Below are 27,710 nucleotides of genomic sequence, written 5' to 3'. Positions count from 1 at the left end.
AAAAAGTCTTTAATTAATTATTTTATAATTATTATTTTATATTTTAATTATTGTGATATTTGTTCAAAAATTATTATTATTATTATTATTAATTATTGTTAATAATATATGAATATAGTAATTAATTATAAATTTTTCATCATTAATAATGATGATGATGATGATAGATAACAATAATAACTAAAATGAATAAATTTTTATAATAACGATAACAATTACTACAAAATGAGATGATGGTAATAATAATAATAAAAAATAATAATAGATTATTATTATTATTACTACCACCACTGCTACATCTAAAACTAGCATTATTATTATTACTACTACTAGTACTACTACTATTATAATTTATTAATATTAGTGTAAATTAATTTTTATTATTATTACTGGTATTTATATTTTTCATTTAAAGGGGGTATTTTGAAAATTTTGAAATGTTAATAAGGGTAGAATGAGAATACTAAGGAATGGGAATTGATTCCCACCCGCCTGGGAATCAATCCCATTCCTCATTCCCATATTTGAGTGAGCCTCGTGATTTCGATTACTAACTCTATTTTGCAAAATAAAAGCCATCAATTATTTTGATTCTAAATTTTAATTTCCTAACCCTAAAAGTTAACGCACCATTAATATATAAAGAGGTCTTGTTATTATTTTTATACACAAAACAAAAGAAAGCAATTCTAACAAAGAAACCAAAACAAAGAAGAAAAAGAAAAACATATATGTCACCGGAAGTCAGCACAGAAGGAATGTCACAAAAGTCATCAAAAGAATGCTGCAACATTCAAGTTATTACTAGCTTTCGTTTAAGGTGAAGATTTGCATAACAACATATTGGTTCAAAGCATTTCAATGTTGTTAAAGCAAAGAAAACCTCCCGAAAGCTAAATGGGATGCTTCACTCCACAATTGATGCTCTCGAATTTGGAAGCAAACTCGGCACATGGAGCAGCCTATTTATAGTCTAAGCTTGAGGGATTGTGCTCTGCTTTTGATCATCATCTTCATTAGAAAAAATAATATTACTTTTCGCTGCTAACTTACTTTTGCAAAGTAACTTATTTGCAGGCGCTTTGGCATCCTAAAGAGAGTAACTAATCCACACAAGTGATATTTAATTACGAGTAGTTACTGTCTTACAAGTTCGCTAAAGAATTGTTTCTTGTTCTTCAGAAACATCAGCCATGGCAACAGCAACAACAACATCAAACACTGAAACCACGAAAGTGAAATTGAAGTTAATTATTGACAAGCGAGCTAACAAGGTCCTGTTTGCCGAAGCTGAAAAAGATTTTGTGGATAGTCTGTTCAACCTCCTTTACATGCCATTTGGTACTGTCACCAGGCTCCTCAGGGATGCTGTCACGGTTGGCTGCACAGGAAACCTGTACCAGAGTCTTGAAAACCTGAGTGAAGCTGTCCTGATAACCAATCACAGCAAAGTTGAGCTCTTGAAACCCCTTTTAAAATGGGAAAAACCATCTGTGCTCTTGCAGCCCCAGGCTTGTCCGCCACCAGTACCTGTGGAGAGAAAGTTGTACAATTGTGGAAACAATCACCGGTATGTGACAAATCAAGCAAACAAACCGTGTCCGCAATGTTATTCGTCTCAATCTTATGAAGTGCGGCAGTCGAACATGGTTTCGGAGAGTGAGAGCGGAATTGTGAAGAAATCTATTGCTTACACGGTAACAGATGATTTATCAGTGACACCAGGGTCAATGATTTTAGGCATTGGTCTGTTACAGGGCAGTATTAAGGATACTGGTGCCCTGAAGGAGAAAGTTGTCGATATTGGCCCTGATGAGGTAAGGAGTTCTTCTTTGGCATCTTTTACTCGTTTGAATTTTGACTTCATTATCTCAAATATTTAATTTGAAAGCATAAGCTGCGTACTGATGTATATATTTTAGGCTAAATTAAGTATGCATTTTTTTTTTTTTTTTTACCTCTCAGGTTCTGGAGCTGTTGAATGCTTCAATGCAAACAAATGAAGCTCTAACTACCGTCTTCCTTCCTCGTGAAGAAAAAGTTTCTGGGATGAAGATTATGGCCCCAATTGGGCCCCAAATCCCAGCACCTTCGGGATGAAGATTATATGACTTATAAAAATTAACCGTGGTGGGAGTAGTCTGTCATGAAAGCAATAAGTTGTCACTATAGATTTCTCGTTTCTGCATCGTTCTCGATGTTCCAAAACTCTGCGATAAATTAATCATACTAGTATGTTATGCTTAAACTATGTTGTTTGTTTACTTGTTGAGATGACGATGGGGTAAATTGAGCGTCAACACGATCATTTTCCTGCTGTTAATTGATACTTACTCAATGACAATATATTGTTCCAATCTTTTCCGCATTTCGACTATTCATAAAATTTATAAATTACCAGCATGTGCACAGGAAAACCAACACTGGCAATCGGCAAAAATCATCCTCAGCCATGGTGATTAATCTTGTCAGCTTATGTCCCATATGTACAACACAAATTCTTTAGAATTTGACTTTTGCTTTGGAAATAATATAATTGAGCTTCATGAATTCTTGGTGGTTCTCTGAAAAAGAGATTCATAACTAGAGTAACTAAGTACACATTTGATTCATTAAATATGATCAAATGTATCTGGGATAAATATCTTATCAGATCTAGATAATCAATTGAACCTATATTCAAGTACGACTGATCTCTTTTAATAGATTGAAACAATTGTTAAGCTATTAGTTACTTCATGGTAACAGATAATTTATCAGTGACACCAGGTTCAATGATAACTGGCATTGAACTGCTACAAGCTAGGCAAAGTTGAGGATATTGGTGCCTTCGGAAAGCAGAGTTGTTGAGATTGGTGATGAACATAATTTATATACATATTTTACCCTTAATTATATAATTGTAAGTTATTTTTATTTGTTATTTTTAACTAATTAAATTGTTTTATTGAATAGGGAATTAATTGGAGATTAAGAATGAAAAGTGCATAAAGAATAACAAGTTTGGGAAAGCATCAATTAAAGTCGTGACACAATTAAAAGTTTATAGCATGTGAAGCCAAGGGTAATTTGCACTAAAAAAAAAATTCAATTTTTCAAGTGACCTGGACGTGCATGGCATTGTAATGCATGGAAAGCAACTTAAAGGGACCCCACTTGGCTTTCATAAGTGGAAAAAGGAATTCTAGTGCAAGTTTAATTGGTGAGCACGTGAGTGAGAGCAAAGAAAATTAAAAGGCCAAGCCTTTTGGCTTAAGAAATAACAAGGTCGGTGGGGCCTGTCAAAAGCAGCCAGCCATCTAGATGGTTTGAAGCAGCCATCTAGATGGTCAGCAACAAGTTGTTCAAAGAAGAAGAAGAAGAATTTGGCAGCAGCAAATTTGGAATGAAGAAAATGGAAAAAGAAGAAATTTAAAGAAGAAAATGGGGAGCACGATTTTGACAAGAAAAAGAATAATTATTATTTTAATAGCCAATTTTGGCTATAAAATGAGAGAGCTCCCATTTTCGATTTGTGCATTCAATTCCATTCAGAGAGCAACGTAAGGAGTTGAGAGAGAGTTCAAGAGCTTGCATTTATAAGCTCTTGTTACAGTGATAGAGAGAGTTTGGGTGTATTGGGGTTTTGGGTAGTGAGCTAAAATACTACAATACTTGTAACTCCTTTTCACTAGTAAAATATTTCATTCTGTCTTCGCCCGTGGACGTAGGCTAAAAGCCGAACCACGTAATTTTCTTGTGTCCTCTAGTGTGCTTGTTCTTTATTTTTCTACCAATTTCACTTTAGCTGCGTGTCTGCTTCATCTACCAATTTCCTAACAGTGGTATCAGAGCTATTGGTTGTATTTTTGGAGTCAGGAATTGTTCACGTATTCACGTATACGGCGTACGACACTATTCACGTATACGGCATACGACACTATTCACGTATACGGCGTACGGCACTATTCACGTATACGGCGTACGGCACTATTCACGTGAAACGGTGGAAGCGATCCAAAAATTTTGCGGTGCAAAGCAGGGAATAGTGGTGTGAGTAAAGCAACTGTGTGGTTCTGTACATGTCTAGGAAAGTTCTGTCACAAAGGCGATAAGAGCTTAAAGAGTCTGGGTTTTAAGTGGGACCATTGTGACCCCTCCAGTCTTTCCTGGGAACTTTCCTGGTGTGCATTCTCACACATACTCACAACTATTCAAGGTGGTACACTAGCTTGTGTACAGTATTTATCAATAAAATGGCGGCAAAGTATGAAATTGAGAAATTTAACGGAAATAATTTTTCGTTGTGGAAAATGAAGATGAAAGCTGTATTGAGGAAAAATAATTGCTTGGCAGCAATTGGAGAAAGGCCCATGGAGATAACTGATGACAAGTGGAACGAGGTAGACGGCAATGCCATTTCTGATCTACACTTGGCACTTGCGGATGGAGTATTATCCAGTGTGGCAGAGAAAAATACGGCGAAGGAAATATGGGATACTCTCACAAAATTGTACGAGGCCAAGTCACTACACAACAAAATCTTCTTGAAGAGAAAACTCTATACTCTTCGAATGACAGAATCTACAATGGTGACCGACCACATCAACACCTTGAAGACTCTATTTTCCCAACTCACAACGTTGGGTCATAATATAGAGGAAAATGAACGTGCAGAGCTTCTACTTCAAAGTCTACCAGATTCGTATGATCAACTCATCATCAACCTGACGAACAACAATCCAGTGGAGGGTCTAGTTTTCGACGATGTTGCAGCCTCCGTATTAAATGAGGAGAGCAGGCGAAAAAACAAGGAAAACAAACAAGCAAGTTCGCAGCAAGCGGAGGCGCTATCGGTGACGAGAGGAAGATCAACAGAACGTGGCCCCAGTGGGAGTCAAAATCATGGTAGATCAAAATCCAGAAGTAAGAAGAATGTTAAATGCTACAACTGTGGCAAGAAAGGGCATGTCAAGAAAGAGTGTTGGAGTAACCAGAAGAGAAAAGAGGGCAAAGAACCTGAGTCATCAAATGCTCAGGGGTGTGTAACAAGTACCTCGGATGATGGCGAAATACTCTACAGTGAGGCAACAACTGTTTCAGAAGGCAGAAAACGACTTTCTGATGTCTGGCTTATAGACTCAGGAGCTACCTGGCACATGACCTCTAGGAGAGAATGGTTCTACACATATGAACCTATCTTAGGAGGATCTGTATATATGGGTAACGATCATGCCTTGGAGATCGCTGGTATTGGTACTATCAAAATAAAAATGTTTGATGGTACAATTCGCACAATTGGGGAGGTACGACATGTCAACGGCCTAAAGAAAAATCTATTGTCTTTGGGACAAATTGATAGTCATGGGTGCAAAACTCATGTGGAGAATGGAATTATGAAGATCGTTAAAGGCGCGCTTGTATTGATGAAGGCAGAGAAGATCGATGCTAATCTATTCATGCTTAAAGGAGAAACACTACAGGAGGCTGATGCGTGTGTCGCGTCAAATGGAGAAGAATCAACGATGATGTGGCATCTCAAACTCGGCCACATGTCAGAACAAGGCTTGAAGATTCTCTTTGAGCAAAAATTGCTTCCGGGGCTCAAATCGGTAAGTTTACCATTTTGCGAGCATTGTGTTATAAGTAAGCAGCATAGATTAAAATTCAATAGATCTATTGCTAGAAGTAAATGCATTCTAGACTTGATTCATTCTGATGTTTGGGAATCACCGGATATATCCATGGGAGGTGCAAAGTACATGGTGACTTTCATTGATGATTATTCCAGAAGATGTTGGGTGTATCCAATTAAGAAAAAGTCAGATGTATTTCCTGTGTTTAAAGAATACATAGCGCGGGTGGAACTTGAATCTAGTAAAAAGATCAAGTGCTTGAGGACAGATAATGGTGGAGAATATACAGACGGCGAGTTTCTTGCTTTCTGTAAGCAAGAAGGTATTCAGAGACAGTTCACGGTGGCATACACTCCTCAACAAAATGGAGTGGCAGAACGGATGAACAGAACTCTTACAGAAAGAATAAGAGCTATGTTGAGGACTGCTGGTCTACCCAATTCATTCTGGGTAGAAGCAGCCAAAACTGCCTGTTATATAGTAAATCGGTCGCCATCTACAGCTATTGGGTTGAAGACGGCGATGGAGATGTGGACTGGAAAGCCAGCTGATTATTCCTACCTACATGCATTTGGATGTCCTGTGTACGTGATGTACAATGCCCAAGAAAGAACAAAGCTGGATGCAAAATCTAGAAGATGTATCTTCTTGGGGTATGCTGATGGAGTAAAGGGGTATCGTCTGTGGGACCCCACTGCCCACAAGATCGTCATTAGCAGAGATGTTATTTTTGTAGAAGATCAACTGCAAAGAAAAGATGAAGATAATGGCACTGTAAAAGAAAAGTCAGAGACTGTGCCGGTATATGTCGAAAATAATCCAGAAGATTCAGATTCTTCTGAAGCAGCATCAGAGCACGAGGAACAAGAACCAGTTGAGTCCGAGGCTCCAGAAGTTCGTCGGTCAACTCGTAAGAGACGACCGCCAACGTGGCACTCGGAGTATGTCACAGAGATCAACGTTGCATACTGTCTTCTAACAGAGGATTGAGAGCCTTCAACTTTCCATGAAGCTTTAAACAGCTCAGATGTTGCTTTGTGGATGACAGCAATGCAGGAAGAAATTGAAGCTCTACACAAGAACAAGACATGGGAACTTGTACCACTACCACGTGGAAGAAAAGCCATTGGACACAAATGGGTCTACAAGATCAAACGTGATGGCAATGACCAAGTGGAGCGGTATCGTGCGAGACTGGTAGTGAAAGGATATGCTCAGAAAGAAGGTATTGACTTCAACGAGATATTTTCTCCGGTGGTTCGACTCACAACAGTCAGAATAGTCTTGACAATGTGTGCTACATTTGACCTACATCTAGAGCAGTTAGATGTTAAAACTGCATTTCTTCATGGAGAACTTGAAGAAGAAATTTATATGCTCCAACCAGAAGGTTTTGCAGAAAAAGGAAAGGAGAACTTGGTTTGCAGGTTGAACAAATCTCTATACGGTCTCAAACAGGCGCCGAGGTGTTGGTATAAGAGATTTGATTCCTTCATCATGAGCCTTGGATACAACAGACTCAGTTCAGATCATTGTACATATTACAAGAGGTTTGAAGATAATGATTTCATCATTTTACTGTTGTATGTGGATGACATGTTGGTAGCAGGTCCCAACAAAGATCGAATCCAAGAATTGAAGGCACAGTTGGCTAGGGAGTTTGAAATGAAGGACTTGGGACCAGCAAACAAGATTCTAGGGATGCAAATTCACCGAGACAGAAATAACAGGAAGATTTGGCTCTCACAGAAGAATTATTTGAAGAAAATCTTGCGGCGCTTCAACATGCAAGATTGTAAGTCAATTTCTACCCCACTTCCTGTTAATTTCAAATTTTCCTCAAGTATGTGTCCTAGCAATGAAGCAGAGAGGAAGGAGATGTCTCGAGTACCGTATGCATCAGCAGTGGGAAGTTTAATGTTCGCTATGATATGTACAAGACCGGACATTGCACAAGCAGTGGGAGCAGTCAGTTGATACATGGCGAATCCTGGTGGAGAGCATTGGATAACTGTGAAGAGGATTCTAAGATACATCAGAGGAACCTCAGATGTTGCATTATGTTATGGAGGATCAGAGTTTACTGTCAGAGGTTATGTGGATTCAGATTTTGCAGGAGATCTTGATAAAAGAAAATCCACTACTGGTTATGTGTTTACACTTGCGGGAGCAGCTGTAAGCTGGGTTTCGAAACTGCAGACCGTTGTGGCTTTATCTACAACAGAAGCAGAATACATGGCAGCTACACAAGCTTGCAAGGAAGCTATCTGGATACAAAGATTATTGGAGGAGCTCGGGCACAAACAACAGAAAATTCATGTGTTTTGTGACAGTCAGAGTGCCTTGCACATTGCAAGGAATCCAGCTTTTCATTTCAGGACAAAGCACATAGGAGTTCAGTATCACTTCGTTCGAGAAGTAGTGGAAGATGGAAGTGTGGATTTACAGAAAATCCATACTAAAGAGAACCTAGCAGATGTTTTGACCAAGCCGATAAATACTGATAAGTTTATCTGGAGTAGATCCTCTTGTGGCCTAGCAGAAACGTAGGCAACATGTTTATGGCGAAGCAGAAAGGATGGTGTGGAGATTGATTGCTTCTCAATCTAATCTCCAAGTGGGAGAAATGTCAAAAGCAGCCAGCCATCTAGATGGTTTGAAGCAGCCATCTAGATGGTCAGCAACAAGTTGTTCAAAGAAGAAGAAGAAGAATTTGGCAGCAGCAAATTTGGAATGAAGAAAATGGAAAGAGAAGAAATTTAAAGAAGAAAATGGGGAGCACGATTTTGACAAGAAAAAGAATAATTATTATTTTAATAGCCAATTTTGGCTATAAAATGAGAGAGCTCCCATTTTCGATTTGTGCATTCAATTCCATTCAGAGAGCAACGTAAGGAGTTGAGAGAGAGTTCAAGAGCTTGCATTTATAAGCTCTTGTTACAGTGATAGAGAGAGTTTGGGTGTATTGGGGTTTTGGGTAGTGAGCTAAAATACTACAATACTTGTAACTCCTTTTCACTAGTAAAATATTTCATTCTGTCTTCGCCCGTGGACGTAGGCTAAAAGCCGAACCACGTAATTTTCTTGTGTCCTCTAGTGTGCTTGTTCTTTATTTTTCTACCAATTTCACTTTAGCTGCGTGTCTGCTTCATCTACCAATTTCCTAACAGGGCCTATTTTAAAGAGTAATATAAAAGCAAGCTTTTGGCTTTTGGAGAGGGGAGAAGCCGCGAGAGGAAGAAAAAGGAGGCAAATGCGATTCGGCATAGAGGAAAAGGAAGAGCTGCAGTAGTTTACTTTTCCCATGTCTGATTTTATTAATTTTGTTGCTCCTTTTTTAAATATGTTTAGTTAATTTTCTTATACTGAAATTAATGATGAAACTCTATTTAATAAAATAATTTTTTTTATTTAATTAATTTCCTATATATATTCTTTGATAATTATGGTTTTTATTTCACATGATTAGTTGGATGTTATTAAAATCTTTTCATCAATTATGTCATACATTGTTGATTGTTAGTATTAATATTCAATTAAATTTATGCTTGGATCTATAAGGTTTATACATGATTATCTTTGATTCTATGTCTTTCATTAAATTATTTACATAGAGTGTTTAGGGAAACTTTGACTCTTTGTTATTCAATATGTTTACATAAGATACTTAAATGTCATACTATTAAACAGAAAAAGAACTACACAAGATTAATTTTATTTGGGCTTAATTGTGATATTAATGAGATGATATAGATTGATTTCGAGTTGTCACTCTAAATTTGGGAATTAATTAATAATTAAGTAATTACTAGTTGAATAGTGGTGGATTCCGAAACCTTAGTAATTTTTATCTTATTGAATTCTCCTTTATTTTAATTGCTTCCTTAGTTTAATTGGTTTAATTTTCTTAGAAACTCAATTTGGTCAACTAGGTTAGAATTAATATTAATTTTAAATTTAAATTAGACTTTTCAATTTATAACAATCTCTGTGGGATCGACCTCGTTACCACTACTTTATTTCTAAAATCGTGCGCTTACGAGTATATTAAAAATTTTCACAACAATTGGCGCTGACGACGCAAGGAAAATAATAGAATTGGTTACATTCAGGCTTATTTATATTGTTTTAATTTTGATTTCAGTAGCACAAACTTAGCCTTACAACAATGATATTGATTTTGTGCTGAAGCATGGGTTTTGTTACCTCTCACGTTCTGGAACTGCCGAAGGCTTGAATGCAGACAAATGCAGCTCTCACTACTATCTTCCTCATAAAGAAAGAGCTCATAGGAGTGAAGCTGTGACTCATAAATCTTAACTATGATATGTCCTTATCCGTTTGGTCAATTTATTTATAATAATCCAAGAATTTCTTGTTTTCTGCATTGCTCTTGATGTTACAAACTCTGCGATGAATTGATGATGGTTAGTTATGCTTAAACTATGTTGTTGTTGAGATCGAATGATCTTAACCCAGTATAAAAAAAACCCCCAACTGCAGCGTTTCCAACTGACATGGGATCACAGCAGCCTGATAACGCTGCTTGTGGATTATTTAGTGTCATAAATGAAGTCCGATCAGACCTCACAAATGGAATTTCAATTAGCTGAGCGAGTGGAGCGTGGGGGTGGTTTCCAGATTAGCATTGTGACGTTAGCTCAAAGGAGATATACTGCTGTGTTCTCTGAATTCATGTGATTGATATTGAAATATAATGTGGCTTTGATATACCGCAGGTCATAAGAAAGCAACACGTTTCTGGGGCTCATGAGCCTATTGGATTATTCCTAGAATTCTAAGAGACAAAAAAAGAAATTAAAATTAAAAAAATTAACTAACAATAAATCTATTTAAATTTACAGATATTATTATTTTACCATCTAATATTTTTTGAAAGGGTTGGGCTATTTGCACTCTAAATATTTCTTTCAACACTCTATTACTTTACACACTCAGACACTAATCATAAAAGATTAAGTTTTACTTTGTACACTCTTTAAAATTTTAAAAATATCCTTACTTAAACTATTTAAATTATTTAACTTTATTTACTTAAAACACTAATAAAACTATTCAGCACACCAATTTTAAAAGATTTAACATGTACTTACAACAATATAATTAATTTAAGTTGTAAAAAAATTATTTAATAATTTTAGTTATTAATTTTAGTTATTAATTTTTTAGTCATTTATGTTCAATGTTGAATTTCACACCCAAAATAACTTGGAATGAGAATATAATAAAAAAATTATATTCCATTGATACTACCCAAAAAAAAAGAAGTCATAGGGATGAAGAAGATGAGAAGAAGGGATGAAGCAGAAAAAAGAGAAGAGGAAGACGTAGAGACGAAGAATATGAGAAGAATGGCGAAAGCCAAAAAGAAAGTTCGTTCACAATACTTTTTTATTTTATTTTTAAAAAATAAAATTTATCATAAATACTATGTAATTAATTTTTTTAATATTGATTTCCTTATTATTCATCTAAATGTTAATTCAGATATTGAAAACAAAAGTTTTAGGGTTTAAAGTATGATAATTAAAAATAAATAATGAGTGTATTATATGTATGTTCAAAATAACTATATAATATTGACTTACAATAAATTGTCCTTAATAGTAATTCATAGTATAAGTATTTTTGTAATATAGATTTTTATTAAAATTAGAGTGTCCAAAGTAATTTTTTGAGTGCAAATAGCTCCACCCTTTCTGAAATATCACTTTACTACTAAATTTTTTTTAAAATTACTTGTTCCACTTATTGTTTCAGTTTTTATTATTTTACAACCAAACTATTAACAGAATTAACCTTGATAATAAATTGCTGATGTCGCATGAATATCTTAGAAATTTCACAGCATACAAATATTTACAATAATATTATAGATATATAAAATAATTTATTAATAAAATATTACTTTTTTATATAATTAATTTGGAGGGTTAAATTACACTTATATAGTTTAGGGACAAAATATACTTTTAATATAGTTTCGGTTAATTTTAATGATTTGGTGGTAAAATAATAAAAACTAAAATAGTAAGTGAAAAAAATAATTATCAAAAAAATTTAGTGATAAAGTTATATGTAAAAAATTATTAGATAGTGAAATGACATATTCCTTAAATTTATTTATAAGTTTTGCTCACATGCCGGTAGATTTATCCATTTCTTGGAGCGGCTTACTCTAATGTCAAGTCGATTTTTTTGGTCGTGTACCTCATGTTGATCAAGACTAGTTGACAGATTTTTAATTGCAATATTAGTAGAATTGTATGTAATATTAAAAAACATGATTGAAGCAATAATTGCTCCCTCAATTCAAGTAGTTTTTTTTTTTTATTTTAAAATTTTGCGAAAGTATGTAAAAGTAATGGACGGAACGATTTCACTGTAGAGTAGAAAACCTTTAAGTGTTGGAATTTTTGAACCTGTAGAAAGATAATGTTGGACTTAACAAAGTGATGAATGCACTTGGAAATTGATACACATGATTTTGTTTCACTAGCCATTAATTAATTGATTAAGACAAATAAGGTGACGTTTGTTTTTTAACTTAATAATTTAAAGTGACTTAATTTAATTAATTAAGTTAATTAGAGGTGTTTGTTTTTATAATTTAATGAGACTTTTTAGATAATTTTGACTTAATAAAATAAGCTAATTTTTTTGGCTTTTTACTTAATAGAGAAATCTGAATTAAGTCAATTATTTGCTAATGTAAAAAATATCCATGTTTTATAATTTATTTTTCATGTCTATCCCTAAACTCACCAATAGATATTTACCCCACATAAAAATATCCTTGTTTTTTTTCTTATATTATATACGATAAAATTTGAAATTTATAGTATTTTATATATTAAAATTCTGAAATAATTATTTATTCACTTGAATATAGTTTTACTTATAAATGTTAAAATATTATGGTATTTAATATATTATTTATTTGACATTCAAATTTAATAAGGATACAAATGTAAAAGTACATATTTTCAGCTTTTTAAGTTGAAAAAAACAAACAACTTAATACTTATTTTTTGAGATTCAGATGAAAAAATAAACATATCATTTAGATTCAGACATTCAAACCTATTCAGAATTCAGATTAATTCAGATCTATTCAGATTTTAGATAAAAAAACAAATGCCACCTAAGTCTCAAAGGAAACCAAAATTCAACCTAAGGAACCTTCGCTGGAGGATGTAAATAACTTCCCAGGAATTGAAAAATAATTGGTAATATAATTACCTAATAATTATTCAAATCTTTTTAGATATTTTCATCCTAATCTTATCTCATATTTCCCCTTTTTGCATATTTCTCTTAATTCTATTTAAAATTTGAAATACTTTGTAAACTAATTCCCTTACATTTACTAATCATAGCTTCGACAGCAAACAATTTTTACATAAAACGCATTCTTTGTAGCTGCTCCACCAAGATCCTATCATCAACATCTTGACCGTAAATTAGTTGGAATCGTGTCGAACCAACGGTGGATGATCAAGTGGACGATTATGAGAATCAAACGATATATGAAAGTGGACGGCTGAGATGTTAGATTGCACTAATAATATTTTTCAATAACTATACATTAGCATAGCTTATGATCTTCTTTTTGCTATTTCCATATACGGAGGGGAGGGTGAGCGAGTTTGAAAGCTTTATTGAAATTGAAACGAAATCATGTAAAAGCAGAGCTTTTTGTTACAATAATAACATACCATAAGCAATTAACATATATAGATTTATGTTTTCTTGTTGGGGCTGAAAGTTGAAAACACTCTCTCAACTCTGTTTCTGAACATCACCATCACTCAGTTTCTTCTTTTGGTTATCTCTTATTCAACTTTTACTTTTTTTGTTTGGAATCTATTGTTTTTCCATCTGGGTTTTGTGTAAAAGCCTCAAAGAACAACGCTTGAGTAATTTTCAACACTCAAAAATCAAACTTTTTTTTGCGCCGGGGGGGGGGGGGGGGGGGGGGGGGGGGGGACCCCTTTTTTCCGCCCTCTGTCTTTGCTCTGTTTTTTCATCTGGGATTTTGAAGTTGTTTAATTCACAATGACTGCTGAGGAAAAAGGGGGTTCTTCGAGTGATGAAGATGGAGTCATAGACAAGTTTCCAATTGGTATGCGAGTGCTTGCTGTTGATGACGACCAGACTTGCCTTAAAATTTTGGAAAAATTCCTGCGTGAATGCCAGTATGAAGGTCTGTTCTTTTTTTTTTATGTGTTTGTTTGTTTGGTTTTTTTTTTTCTTTTTCCCGAGTTCAATAGAACGCGGCGTTTATTTTGGAATTGTTGTTTATTGAATTTTGTATGATTTTTCTGTATGCATAAATTCAGTTGCGTTGTTGGATACTCGGTTGTACGTTTTTTTTTTTTTTTTGTGTTCGCAGTTTCAATTTATAATTTCAATGGTTCTACTAATTGAGATTTTTTGTCCTAATTTTGGTGAAATATTTGAAAATTTGGGTTTATGGGGTTTTGATTGTAGTCTTTTTTTTTTGTGGATTTAATTGGCTGTTGAAAACGGTTAGACACTATTCATCATACGTGATTGTGCTTTTGACTTTTGATTAATAAGGTAAATTTCGATCGATCTGCTTTAATGATGATTTGTAATTGTTGTCTCTGAAATAATATTTAAATTTGCTTATTTCTTATCTCATTTTTTTTGTTTTTTGCAGTTACAGTAACCAATCGGGCTATCACAGCACTGAAAATGTTGCGGGAAAACAGAAACAATTTTGATTTGGTTATCAGTGATGTTTATATGCCAGACATGGATGGCTTTAAGCTTCTTGAACTTGTGGGGCTTGAGATGGACCTACCTGTCGTAAGTAAGCATGAAAGCTCTTTGTTACTTTATCACATTTATTGATCTTTGCTTTTCTTTTCACATTGTCTCAATTTGTATCAATTAATTTCTTTAGTAGTTTTTGTTTCCGGGAACTTTTGTGCCACTAGTAGTTTTAGGTGGTTAATGTAGGAGACTTATTGAAATTTTGGTTCAGTGTTGTCAGCATATAGCGATACCAAGCTTGTGATGAAGGGGATTAATCATGGAGCTTGTGACTACTTGTTGAAACCTGTTCGAATGGAGGAGCTGAAGAACACATGGCAACATGTAATCAGGAGAAAGAAAGTTGATCCTAAGGACCAAAACAGGTCACCACACGAATTTGAAAAATCCTATAGGAAAAGAAAATTAAAAATACCTCAAGAATGAGAATTGAGATATCAGAATAATATACTTCTTCATAGGAACACTTACTGTCAAGTCCCAACAGATTAACAGCTCCAATAAACTTCGTATGCAACTCTGTGGTCCAAACAACTGGGACTTGACAGTAAGTGTTCCTATGAAGAAGTATATTATTCTGATATCTCAATTCTCATTCTTGAGGTATTTTTAATTTTCTTTTCCTTTTTGTCTTTCCATCATGGGCAGAGGCTGTCCCAAAGAAAATTCTTGACCTGATGAATGTTGAAGGGCTTACAAGGGAGAATGTGGCAAGTCATCTGCAGGCACTGATGTTTCCTTTTCACTAATTGTTTTCGGATACTCTTTTATGATCCTCCACCTTGTTTTACTTGTGGGCTTTCGCAAATTTGTAGAATTAACCAATGCTCTCCTCAACTTACTTTTCTTCTTTTGTGTTGCAGAAATTTAGGCTTTCCCTGAAAAGACTTGGTAATAAAACACTGGAAGCTGGGATGGTTGCTTCAGTAGGGAGTAAAGATTCGTCTTATTTACGTATTGGTGCACTGGACGGATTTGGGGGTTCACACTCGGTGAATAGTCCAGGAAGGCTTTCAAGTTCTGCACTATCTTCATCATATGTTCCCGGCAGCATGATTGGTAGGTTGAACTCAAGTGCTGGTCTAAGCATGCATGGAATTGCTTCTTCTGGCATGATAAAACCAGGTCTTTCCCAATCTTTCAACACCTCCTTCAATACTATTGGGAAAAACCAGCAAGCAATGTTTCCCGCAAACCGAAATTCAAATTTGGTTCAAGGGGTCCAGACTTCATTGGAGCCTAACCAGATGCCACAAAGCGAGTCTACCACCCACATTGGAGATTTTAATCACATTAATAGTCCAACAGCCTTTACAGCTGCCACTGGATTCATAGATGCTAGAGTGGCTGTTGGTAGCTCAAGCAGCTCTGTATCTACTTCCTTGAGCAACCTTATGATGTTACAAGCAAACCCGCATCAGGCTCAGAGTAGAGATGCATATGGAAATCAATCTTCTCTCACTGTGGCTTCACTGAATCAGGCATATTTTGATGTGGGAGTCCATGATTCTTCTAACTTTCTTGATCATGGTCGATGTCAAGAAAGTTGGCAGGATGCAGTTCAATTATCAAAGTCGTCATCAATTTCTTTGCCATTGGGTGAACCTTTTATTCTTGATCAAGTACCTCCTAATAACTTAGATAACATTTTATCTTCAAACTGCTATCTGGATATTTCTTCTTCCATTGCCAATTCCACATATTTGGAGAATTCCAGGGGAGATTTGTCTTACCAGCCAGGCATGATCGGCAATGAAATCCAAAATTACGCATCGAAGCAGTGGATGGAACATAAACAGGATTACAACCAGAACATAGATCATCCAGTTAGCAATGTGAACTCTCTACTTTGTAGCAATTATACTATGGGTCCCTTTAGCTCGAGCATGAACCAAAGCAATTCTCCTTACGTTGCTCAGCATACTGGTGTAGAAAAAGCTTCATTGGACACAAATTTGAGGTCAAATGATGACTTCCTCTTAGAGCAAAGCGCGTGCCATGATGGTTTCATGCAAAATAACTATGATCCCATATATGATGAGTGCAATGATTAAATGAGTAAGTTAGATATCGTGCTCACTTGTACATTTTCTCTTTTGACACCTTAAATATTAAGGGTGGAAAAACTTGCACATGTTTTATCTATATCTTTAACGAAATCCCTCAATCCAGTGGTGTATGCCATGCAGGATCAAATAAAACAATTTTAATGGATTGAGAGCTAGGATTTGATGCTTGGGCTTTTCCATTTCATTCTTCCTCTTGTTCATTCTTATGGTAGAATACTGGCTCGAGAATTTTCATCTTCATTTCTTTTCTTTTCTTTCATTTATTAAATGAATATAATATTAATACTACTCCAGTTAGCTACCTTTCTGACTCCCTGTTGCCTTCCATACGAAGGGATGGCTCTGCCGCTTACTGAAATCCATCTTTTCAGTTAGGGATCAGATCGGGAAAAAAAAAAAAAAAGAATAAGGGCAAAATAACACTTTTGTTGATATTCAGTTTCAATCCTTAAAAAAAGGAAAACAAAAAAAAAACCAAAGCATTCTTCACATTCAACTTTTTGAAGGGAATCTATAAAAAAAAAATGATTTTTTTTTAAGGGTAAATATATATAAATGCAGGTTGATTAGTACATTTTCCTGTCTTATTTTAAGGCTAGTCTAGCATCTCAAGATTTAGCTAAGGGTTGAGATTTAACTTCAAATTTTTAAGATAGTGATGCACTTTAATTGACAAACTAGGAAATAGAACCGCTCTTCGTGCGCTTTTTAAAAAAGAATTTAGTATTATCATTTTTTCTTATTTTGCACTTGATGAAACTGATAAAAAATATAAATTGATTTTTTTTTTTAAGATGAGGCAACCTTATAAAACTAATGTTATTTATAAAAGTTAATTTTTTTTATTAACTTTAAAAATATATATTAATGTGTATAGTGTAAGCGTACAGACCTTATATCTTTTGTAGTTGTTGATAAGTTCTAAATTATATTCAACTTACTAATCTATTAGAACTTTTATATCTTTTTTTTTCCAACCAGCTCCAACGATCTCAATATCACCCACACCACATAAACTTCCAACAACATCTATAATATTATAGAAAAATAACATAAACATGTTAAAACATAAAGATCAATAATTTCTAATATACACTTAAAGATTAACAAACATTAATAATTAAAAAAAATACATGAGAGGATTATGTTACCATTCACACGTATATCAATCAAATTCAAAGATATGAATTAGAATCTATTGATCGGAATCTTAACAGTTCCTTCTTCTAACCTCTTAAGCAAAGTTATAACCAAGAAAATAATCTTATATTGATTTGAAAATGGTCTGTAATCGCCTGTAGTTGAAACAACTTTCAAATTCTTGACACTGTACAAAGAATCCTAACTCAACATGTGCCTAAACTTTATCACTAAGTTTTTCCTGATTATTGCATGCATTAGATTTTCCTACCCAAAAAAAAAATGTTACATTAAGTGTAAAACAATTAGGAAAAAAAATTAGAGAAAACAATGGGAGAATGAATTTTTTATACAACCTTTTCATCAATAAAAATCATATTCACATTAATCAATTCTCCATTCTTCTTAGTATTAACATACTCACACATACTACAAAGCCTAACTCTTATCATTCAACTATCTTTATCATTATTCAACTCATGAAGAAAATAGTACTCCATGAAGCACATAATACTAAAAATTCAAATAAGTCGAAAAATAAAAACACAAGAATATTTCTAAAGAGGATGTTGGTTAAATAATAAAAAAAATCCAAACATTACAAATCTTAAATATTTAATGTTTATAGAGTTTAAAGAAGTCAAAAAACACTAAACAAAAGGTTGCATAATTAAATATGGGATTATGGCATTAAAATTAAGCTCTAGTGACATTAGTGGGGGAAGATGAATAAACCTTCATTCCTATATTAATTAGTTAATGTATTTTAAGCCACTAAAGTTTAGTTGTTGACTTAATAAAATAAATGAATGTTTCAAGACATATAATTAATTATTATTAATGTTACATATTGTTGAATTTAAATACAAAGAGGAAGAGACATGCAATCTTTTGTAATCTAACAATTATTTTCTATTTATTTTTAATTTTTAATGTTGTGTAATGTAATTATTTTTTAATATCAACCAAATTATTAGATAATATAGAATGTAAAAAGATGAGAAATAATGATGCCACAAATCTTAAATACTTAATGTTTATAGAGTTTGAAGAAGCCAAAATGCACTAAACAAAAATTTACATAATTAAATATAGGATTATGACATTAAAATTAGGCTCTAGTGGCATTATTGAGAGAAGATGAAGGAACCTTCCTTCCTATATTAATTAATTGATGTATTTTAAGCCACTAAAGTTTAATTGTTAGCATAATAAAATAAATGAATATTTCAAGACTTATATTTAATTATTATAAATGGTTAAATATTGTTAAATTAAAATAGAAAGAGGAAGAGATATGTAATTTTTTGTAATCTAAGAATTGTGTTTTATTTTTAATATTTTGTAATATAATTATTTTTTAATCTCAACTAATATATTAGATAATAGAGAATATAAGAAGATGAGAAATAGTGATGCCACATCAACTCTTGTAGTCCCAGCTTTATATAGATATATAAATAAATTTGTTTACTCATTTCCGTTGTCTATGATATTCAAACTCCCTAAAGGAATTAATATAAAGTGGTGATTGGTGAGCATTGGAACTCAGCAATGTGGCGCACTGAATTTGCTGAACCCTAAAAGGCTTGATTTCTTCTATAAATAGGTATCAGAATAGATAAAATGACATTCAATTCTTTTCTCTTAAGCTATGTCAAGCATGGAAGCCAACCGAGCAACCAAGTTAATATTGAAGTTAACAATTGAAAAAGAGCTAACAAGGTCCTGTTTGTCGCAGCTGAAAAAGATTTTGTGGATGTCTTGTTCAATGACCTTTATATGCCATTTGTTACGGTCACCAGCCTCCTCAAGAATGTTGGCGTGGTTAGCTGCACGGGAAACCTGTTCCAGAGCCTTGAAAACCTGAGTGAAGCTCATCTAATACCCAGTCAAAACACAGATGAGCTCTTGAAACCCATTTTAAAATGGGAAAAAGTATCTGTGCTCTTGCAGACCCATGCTTGTCTGCGACCCGTACCTGCGCAGAAAAAGTTGTATATTTGTCAAAGCAATCACCGGTATGTGACAAATAAAATATACACCCAGATTCCCCTATGAGCATATAGAATGTTTAATGAATTGCGACAGTTGAACATGGATTCGGAGAGTGAGTGCAGAACTAACAAGAAATCTGGGAGAGTGAGTGCAGAACTATGAAGAAATCTGTTTCTTACATGGTAACTGATGATTTATTAGTGACAACATGGTCAATGATATCCGGCATTGACCTTCTAAAGGGAAAAATTGAGGATATTGGTGTCCTGGAAGACACAGTTGTTGATATTGGCCTTGATGAGTTAAGGAGTTCTTTTCTATTTAGCATCTTCACCTTGTTCGAATTTTGATTTCAATAATACGAAATTTTAATTTGAAGCATAATGTCACAGGATGAGTGTTTTGCACAACGAATCCGTACGACACTTAGACAACTCTTGGCGAAAGTTGCTAAGTAAGCCTTTGAGCTTCTCAACTAGCTAAGCCTAGAGGTTTTCGAAAGAGCTATAGAGAAGAGAGCAATGGAGCCGAATGGGAGAAATTGTATTACTCGCAAGAAAGATTACAAGAGAGCTTACAAGAGTGTTTGAGTTGGTTGCTCAAAGTTTGTTGCTCAAATGCCAAATGTCATACCCTATTTATAGGGGAGGCTTGCCAAGCTCTAGAGTTCTAGAGAATTCTACTAACTTGCCTAAAATTTTAGATATTTACATGTGCTAGAGTTATGTAGAGAATTCTAGATATGTACAAGCTTGAGTGTGCTATAGTTGGTTAGAAATTTTCGGAATCGGGCTAAGTTAGCACTCTTGATCTTGTCTTGGGCTCTTGGCCTAAAATTATGGGCAATTGGGCTAGCAACTTGGGCGGTCCGCAACAATAAGCTATCATGTTGCTCTTTTTCACCCTAGCAAACGATATTGATTTTGGGCTTTGCCTATGGATTTTATACCTCTCAAGTTTTGGAGCTGTTAAAGGTTTCAATTCAAACAAATACGCGTACTGCTCTCACTACTATCTTCCTCATCAAGGATGATGAAGCTAGAAGTTCTGTCGTTACCTGTTGGGTTTATTTATAATAAAATTAGTACTTCTTGTTTCTGCATTGATGTTTCACAATACTCTTTAATGAATTAATCAGATTAAGTACGTTTAATGTCACGGGCCGCTCAAATCTCCTGCAAATGGAGGTTATTTTGGAGTGCGATGGTTCGCTCAGTAAAATTCAGCATAGAGGAAGGATGCACTTAGAAAGGGAGTGCGCTTAGTTATGGACCGCCTCATAAATGACATGCTGCAGTGCGCTTAGCAACCAGCCAACCCCGCCCACTTCTCTACAATTGTAAATATCTTAAAACTTTCTAGCTTTTTGCGTAAGTCCTAGGAGATATTTTGCCAACTTGCACCTAAGAGCACAACTATAAATAGGGGTGAGTCCTCACCATTTTTGCTCAACGCCACCGAACCACACTACACACACAACCTCACCAGCACACACACTCTCATACAAGCTCTCAAGCTCTTCTTAAAAGCTCTTTTATATTTCTCTCTTTGTGAGTAATAAAATTACATTTGACCACATTACTCTCTCTTTTCTCTAGCATTTCCGCAAAGTATTCTTTCTTGGCTAGTTTGAGAAGATTATTAGGCTTACTGAGCAATTTGTGTGCTAGAAGTCGCACGGGTTTGCTGCACATTACACCCATCCCATGACATTAATCTATGTTTTCCCTTTTTTTTTTTAACTTGTTCAGAAGATGAACATTTTCCAGTTATCTCAAAATTTAATAAACCAACACCAATTGTTTTCTAAAAATATTGTTCTCATTTCCGCTACTTATATACTAATAATTGTCATTGGATTGAGAAACTTGTTAATAATGTTTCCTACCATGGAGCAATTATAATTTATAATTAATGCGAAGTCCTGGAAAACACCCAAATCATGTACCATGCACATCACTTTTCCCATTTAGGCAATTCCAGATTTCTAAAATCAGACAGAAGATTAGATTGAAATTAATCAACGAACTATATCCAACTACCATCGGTACAAGTTTAGAAGACAAAATGAAAGAGCATGTCAACAAGAAGATCAACAACATAACACGAAGAATGGAACCCCAAAAGGATTCAGCTGTAAAGTATGCCTTTGACAATTCTAATCAATTTCTCAGAAAAACACTTGTTAAAGCTCCCTTGCACTCCAATGATGCCTGCAGCAGATCCAAACCCTATCAAGAAAGACGAAATATGGACTGATCAGTTGTATGTTAAGTGTTTTAATGTATGTATGCGTGTGGTAGATGTTCAACATACCTCATTCATTCCCACATAGACAATCTTCTCCTCAAGTGCTCCTATATCCTTAGCATTATAGTTGTTAAGCAAAGTAATAGTGGATATAGTAGACATAGGCATCACTTTCAAGTTATCCATCACCATGTAAGTCACCACCCCTTTGACATAACCTCCTTAAACCAGTGCCCCTGTGTTTGCAGCCTCTGGAGCAACATAATGCAACACTCGGGTCATCCTTCCCTTGCAAGTAGGGCAGAGCATGTTTGGAACATCGGATACATAAGAATGGTTGTAATAAAAAGGACAAGAGTAGACATTTCAAGTTTGATGATCAGACAACAGAAGAGGTAATCCAGTGGCACATATTGGAGACCTAGGACTCAGCGCCGAGGTCCTGCTTTTGTTTGGTTGCATATAGGATTTATCAAGAGTTTTGAGACTCTGATAAAGATCACCCATGCAACCCACCATGCTTTGGGGACCTGAGACCTTAACAGCAGTGCCAATAGGCAAAGAAAAAAGGTAGAAGAGGAAGTCTACAAAGTCTTTGCCAGCTTCAGCAAAAATAACTCTGTCATCCTTCCTGTCAATCAGAAGCTTTAACCTCATTTTCGGCTTGGAGGTCGCCATGGACTGCATCACAAGGAGATTGCAACAGGTGTTCGACATGTCAATTATTCAACACATGAAGGGCAATCAATAACCATTTAAATTCATTTAAAGGAGAAGTTTAAACTAAAGACAGCTTTATCATTCATTCATTTCAAGCCTGCACCAATTGAACTACAAAACTCGAATTTTTAAAATTATTTCTTATGCAAAAGTTTCTCAGAAATCTATCTTTTCCATTCCTTTCCTCATCTACAACTAGAGTACTCCTATCGATTATTCAATACCTGCTTTAAAGAATATTTCTTTGTCTATCTCCTATTCCATAAAAAATTCTCAACAGGGCTACTCTTGGTTTACCTGGAAGTTAGAAAATTATTAAGGAATTCTTGTAACCTGAACCTCACCAAGAGCCTGCTGATAATTCCATCTAAACCAACCTGCTTGTGAAGAAATTAGAGACCAGGAAGTTATACAAAACCTAATTAGGTGAGTACTTTTGAGGATAAGAATACTAACCTACTATAATAAGAAAATGTAATTTCCTAATTAGTTTCATGGAAACCTTGAGAGAAGCCTTTCACTTGGGTCAAATTCCGTGTTTATGCAAAATTTATAACTATAAACAATACCGGAGCATGAGTCACACAAGAGGAGACTTGGTTCAATAACCATGTGAAAACAACTCATTGTATAGAAGTAGGAATAAATTAATTTTCTATGAAATATATAAAAGAAAAGCAACAAAGAAACTAGAAAAATAAATGAAGAAATACTTGCCCACCATGTTAGCAAATGCAACCAGAATCATGAACACATTAATAATCAAACAAGGTCCGGGTTCATTACTTCATTTGAACCGAAATCAAAATGACCATCCAAAAATGAAGCATCATCAACCAATCATTGTACTTTCCATAATGCCGTTAAATAAATATCGACTCTTTCAGCATCATTCAAGCTAATTGCTTAGTTTCAACAGTCAAGCGTGGTGTATATATGCAATTAGCCATGGACGCTAGGGGTGTTCAGAATCCATCTGATCCGCTGAATCCGTCCGATCCGCTGAATCCGATCCGTATAAATCCGATCCGTGGATTGGTGGATTGGATATGGATTGAAAATTTAAAAATCCGCAGTCGATGGAATGGATATGGATTTACTTCTGTAAATCCGCAGAAATCCGTGAATCTGCAAAAAAAAAAATATATATATATATATATAATTTAAAAAATTATAAATGTGACATTGCATAGTTACTAAGCACTATAACATATCTTATCCATTACCCAATAATAATATAAAATAAAAAATAATTAAATAATCAAATATACAAATATAACTTGTAAAAATTGTAAAACAAAATAAAAGCAGAGTCACACGCACTAGCAAAAGCAAAGTAACATAACGCCAAGTCACCAACAATTTGCAAACAAAAAACCCTAAGCTTCCCCGACGTCACACACACTAGCAACACTCAATACTGGTTGGATACACTCTCGACACAGATTTAAAGGACATCAGTCGCGCGATTCCGGCGAGAGCAAGCCATCTTCTTTCCCAAGTCCATCGAGCCACTTCACATTCACTGGTTCCAGCTGAACAATTTCACTATCACAACCTTCAAGATCACCACCTGTACGGCTTCTCCTGGTTCCCATCGTGGATGGCTCCGTAATCACTACTTTTCGACAAGCGCAACATCCCCGGTGAAGGATCAGACTGTGTTTGGTTTCTAAAACTTCGCCATTTCAATTAATTGTGGCTTTATTTGAACAATTAATTTCGGTGTTATATTAACGTATTATTGTAACTTTATTTGAACAATTAAGTTTGGTGTGTTATATTTTGAAACTTTGAACGTATTATTGTAGCTTTATTTGAATAATTAGTCTCGATGTGTTATATTTTGAAACTTTAAATGTATTATTTTAGCTTTATTTAAACAATTAATTTATTTAAATTTTATTCAATTTTAAATTTAATTGGTAGCAAAATTATTTTTATATTAGATTTTTTTATTTCATTAGTTGGAGAGAACTAAAAATTTTTAATTCGAAAACTAATGCGTAAAATGGTGGATTGCATATGGATTGAGTCAAATCTGCATCCGATTCGCAGACGTATGGATTAGATATGGATTAAGTCAAATCCGCATCCGATCCGCAGATGTATGGATTGGATTTGGATTGAATTTTATCAATCCGTGAATTGGATTGGATTGAAAAATTATAATCCGTAAAATCATGGATCGGATATGGATTGATGTCCAATCCGTAAAATCCAATCCGCAAACACCCCTAATGGACGCAAAGTTAATGATGAACCAATAATTTAAACATTTTTTGCTAGATAGTCAACTTTTCCTACAGTTGTCACCTATATCTATTTAGTAATACTACCAAAGGGGCACAGCAAATGCATTTGCTCTACTCAATTATATAAAGTCAACCCATTCTTCATCATAAAATAATAAACTACAGTCAACTAAATGGGCACATCAAAATACGTATTCTAACTCCCATCTGTATCCTCTCCCTTGCAAATAAAATTAAAAAAGAACAATCAACTCACCTTTGGCAAAAACAACTCAAATTAACGAAAAACTAAATTTACAGTATTCGTTTTCATTTATAGACTAATTAAATATTTATTTTACAGGTCTAATCAACTCCTTTATTAACTTATGTAGGAAGATTTTAGAAGATTCTATAGTTTTATTTATTTAATGTCCTTTTAATATTTGTCATTTAGTTAAATTCAAATTAGGGATGTGTTTAAGCCTTTTTTTTTACTGTTTAATTGAAATTTAATTAAGTTCCTCATTTGACGTAAATTGGGAAAATATATTTTTACTATTAATAAAATCCCTTTTATTTTTCTTTGATGAGTTTGTTATCTTTAACCCGGAGGGGCTTAGATAAGAACAATATCTACTCCCACTAACTCGTTATAAAACAAATTGAGTATTTACGTCAAACAAACTAAAAGAAAACAACAATAAGTATCTCAAGTGAAAAACTAAACTATAGTCATTGTGCAATTTTTCAAACAGTGAACACGCATCATCTGCCGTCGTAGCTTATGGTAACACATAACGTAGCTTATGGCAACGCATAACGTTAAAGTCTAACTGAACCACTAAGACTTCAAGGAGTTCCAATGATTTACTAGTTGTTATCAGTACCAGTATTATTATATAACTATAGAATATCGATTGGGCATCAGTGGCAATAACGTCCACTTATCAAGTATGATCTTACTTAGGGTAATTTTTAAAAGCTTCCCTGGGTTTGGGGGTGTTGCATGTAGATCACAAGAATGCATTTAATTAGCGAATACCCCCACGGTTTGCCACCGTGTAAGGCATGCTAGGGTAGTTTTTTTTTTTTTTTGGTTTTTGACCACGAGATATCTTGGGAAGGGCCCCAACTGTGGGAGGCACCTTTACTTTAAGCCCGTACCACAACCCAGACTAGAAGTCTCCGTTCGAACCGAGAGGCACAGGTTTTCCCAACAAAGGCGACTTCCCTGCGACTCGAACTGGGGAGCAAACTTAGTCAAGTCACTTAAGGGGACTCCATTGCTAGTGGAGCCAACACTTTGTTGGTGGCACGCTAGGGTAGTTGATTGAGGACAGTCGTCTAAATGAGCCATAAATTTTCTTGTTCCTATTGTCCAACCACCTTCCCTTGTATATGTATTTTGGTAGTATGTCAGTCACAACTGTACACACAGAAAAACTGAAACAGCCAACAATGAAGCCTAAGAAAAAGTTGAAGCTTTTTGTACGCACAAAGTCGTCGAAGAAAGTGCTCTTTCCTCATGAAGCTGTTAATTCTATCGAGTTTCTTCTTCGAGATCGAACAAGGCATGGGACATCAAAGGAAAATGTTTTGTCAATGGCTCACCAAATCAATTTTCTACCCTATTTCTCAAGTCCACTGTTAAATTTATCTATATATATATATATATATATTTAAGTCTTGTGTTAAGAACTTGTCGACAATCCATTTGCAAACTTGCTTACGTATGCATAATCAATCTTTTTTTTTTTATCAATTATCGATTATGCTTATAGGATGTATGTCTCTGCTTACAATTTTTCTTTAGCTGTTGTTTTTGGCTTTCTGGACTGGCATGCATGGTTCTTTAACTTCTGTTAACTTTTTGGATTAGCTGTTTCTTAGGGGTTGTTAGGAATATTCTAGAAGGTGCCAGAAGACTCCAGTAAGTAAAAGATTGCTTAAGTTGCTTTAGGTTGCTGCTGATGTTGATGAGATCGTTACATTTAATGTTGCATAAATACCAGCCTCTCTTTACATTCATGAGTTGTTAAGAAATGAATTAAAAAATCTTTTCTTCTTCATTCTATATTTTCTCTCAGTTTCTTGCAAGCCAAACACTTTACCGTAAATCTTTACGGGGGTAGGCTCATAATTCTGTCCCGTTTTTCATGTTGTCATTTTTCTTTTCTATTTTAATAAAGCTCCCCTCATTAGCTCCCTCGAAGTTCTTTTGTATGCTTTAATAACAAATTGTAAATTGAATTATATTTAGAGTGATGATACAGGTACAAATCCTTGTATAAGTTTATTTTGTATAAATTGATGTGGTATCAATTAATTAGTTGAATGAAAATAAATTATGTGGACTAAGAGATATTTAATTTAACTAATGAATTGATACCACATCAGTTTGTACAAAATAAATTTGTATAAGAGTTTGTAGCTGTATCATTACTCTTATATTTATAGTTGGATACATTATGAGAGTTGGTAATGTGTCTAAGGTTTAATTAGAGTTGTTAGTTTATACTCTTCTCAAACAAGGTTGTATTTGCTGGACCTGGAAAAGATTTTGTGGATCTCTTGTTCAATCTCCTTTCTCTGACATTTACAACAGTCGTCAGACTCCTCAAGAATAATGCATATACATTTCTCTATTCACTACCACGTTTGCTTTTTAATAAATAAAATTCCTATTTCATGTGGTCAATCCTCCAATTCCCTTGGCCCTCCTATTCCCTCCCTCACAAACTCTTTAATTTGAATGTAAACTTGGGTGCATAGATTAAGCAATACAAATTCACATGTTGGTGTTAATAAATTAGACGTTGATTTTTGGTGTAGAGTTTTTATTATTATTATTATTAGAA

General features: G+C 34.4%; 1 protein-coding gene and 1 pseudogene across 1 annotated transcript; both read left to right on the top strand.

The window, feature by feature from the left end:
* The first annotated feature begins 1,020 nt into the window (after window positions 1-1,020).
* LOC112099290 lies at window positions 1,021-2,264 on the top strand. Its single transcript, XM_024186609.1, has 2 exons — window positions 1,021-1,817; window positions 1,966-2,264. Exons 1-2 carry the CDS (start codon window positions 1,194-1,196, stop codon window positions 2,098-2,100), a joined length of 759 nt encoding a protein of 252 aa, XP_024042377.1. The 5' UTR covers window positions 1,021-1,193; the 3' UTR covers window positions 2,101-2,264.
* An 11,383-nt stretch (window positions 2,265-13,647) lies between these two features.
* On the top strand, window positions 13,648-16,572 carry LOC18044573 (annotated as a pseudogene).
* The last annotated feature ends 11,138 nt before the right edge of the window (window positions 16,573-27,710 follow it).

The sequence above is a fragment of the Citrus clementina genome, unplaced genomic scaffold (genome assembly GCF_000493195.1).
Source record: "Citrus clementina cultivar Clemenules unplaced genomic scaffold, Citrus_clementina_v1.0 scaffold_4, whole genome shotgun sequence".
Lineage (NCBI taxonomy): Eukaryota > Viridiplantae > Streptophyta > Magnoliopsida > Sapindales > Rutaceae > Citrus > Citrus x clementina.
This window is presented reverse-complemented; position numbering and strand designations above follow the sequence as displayed.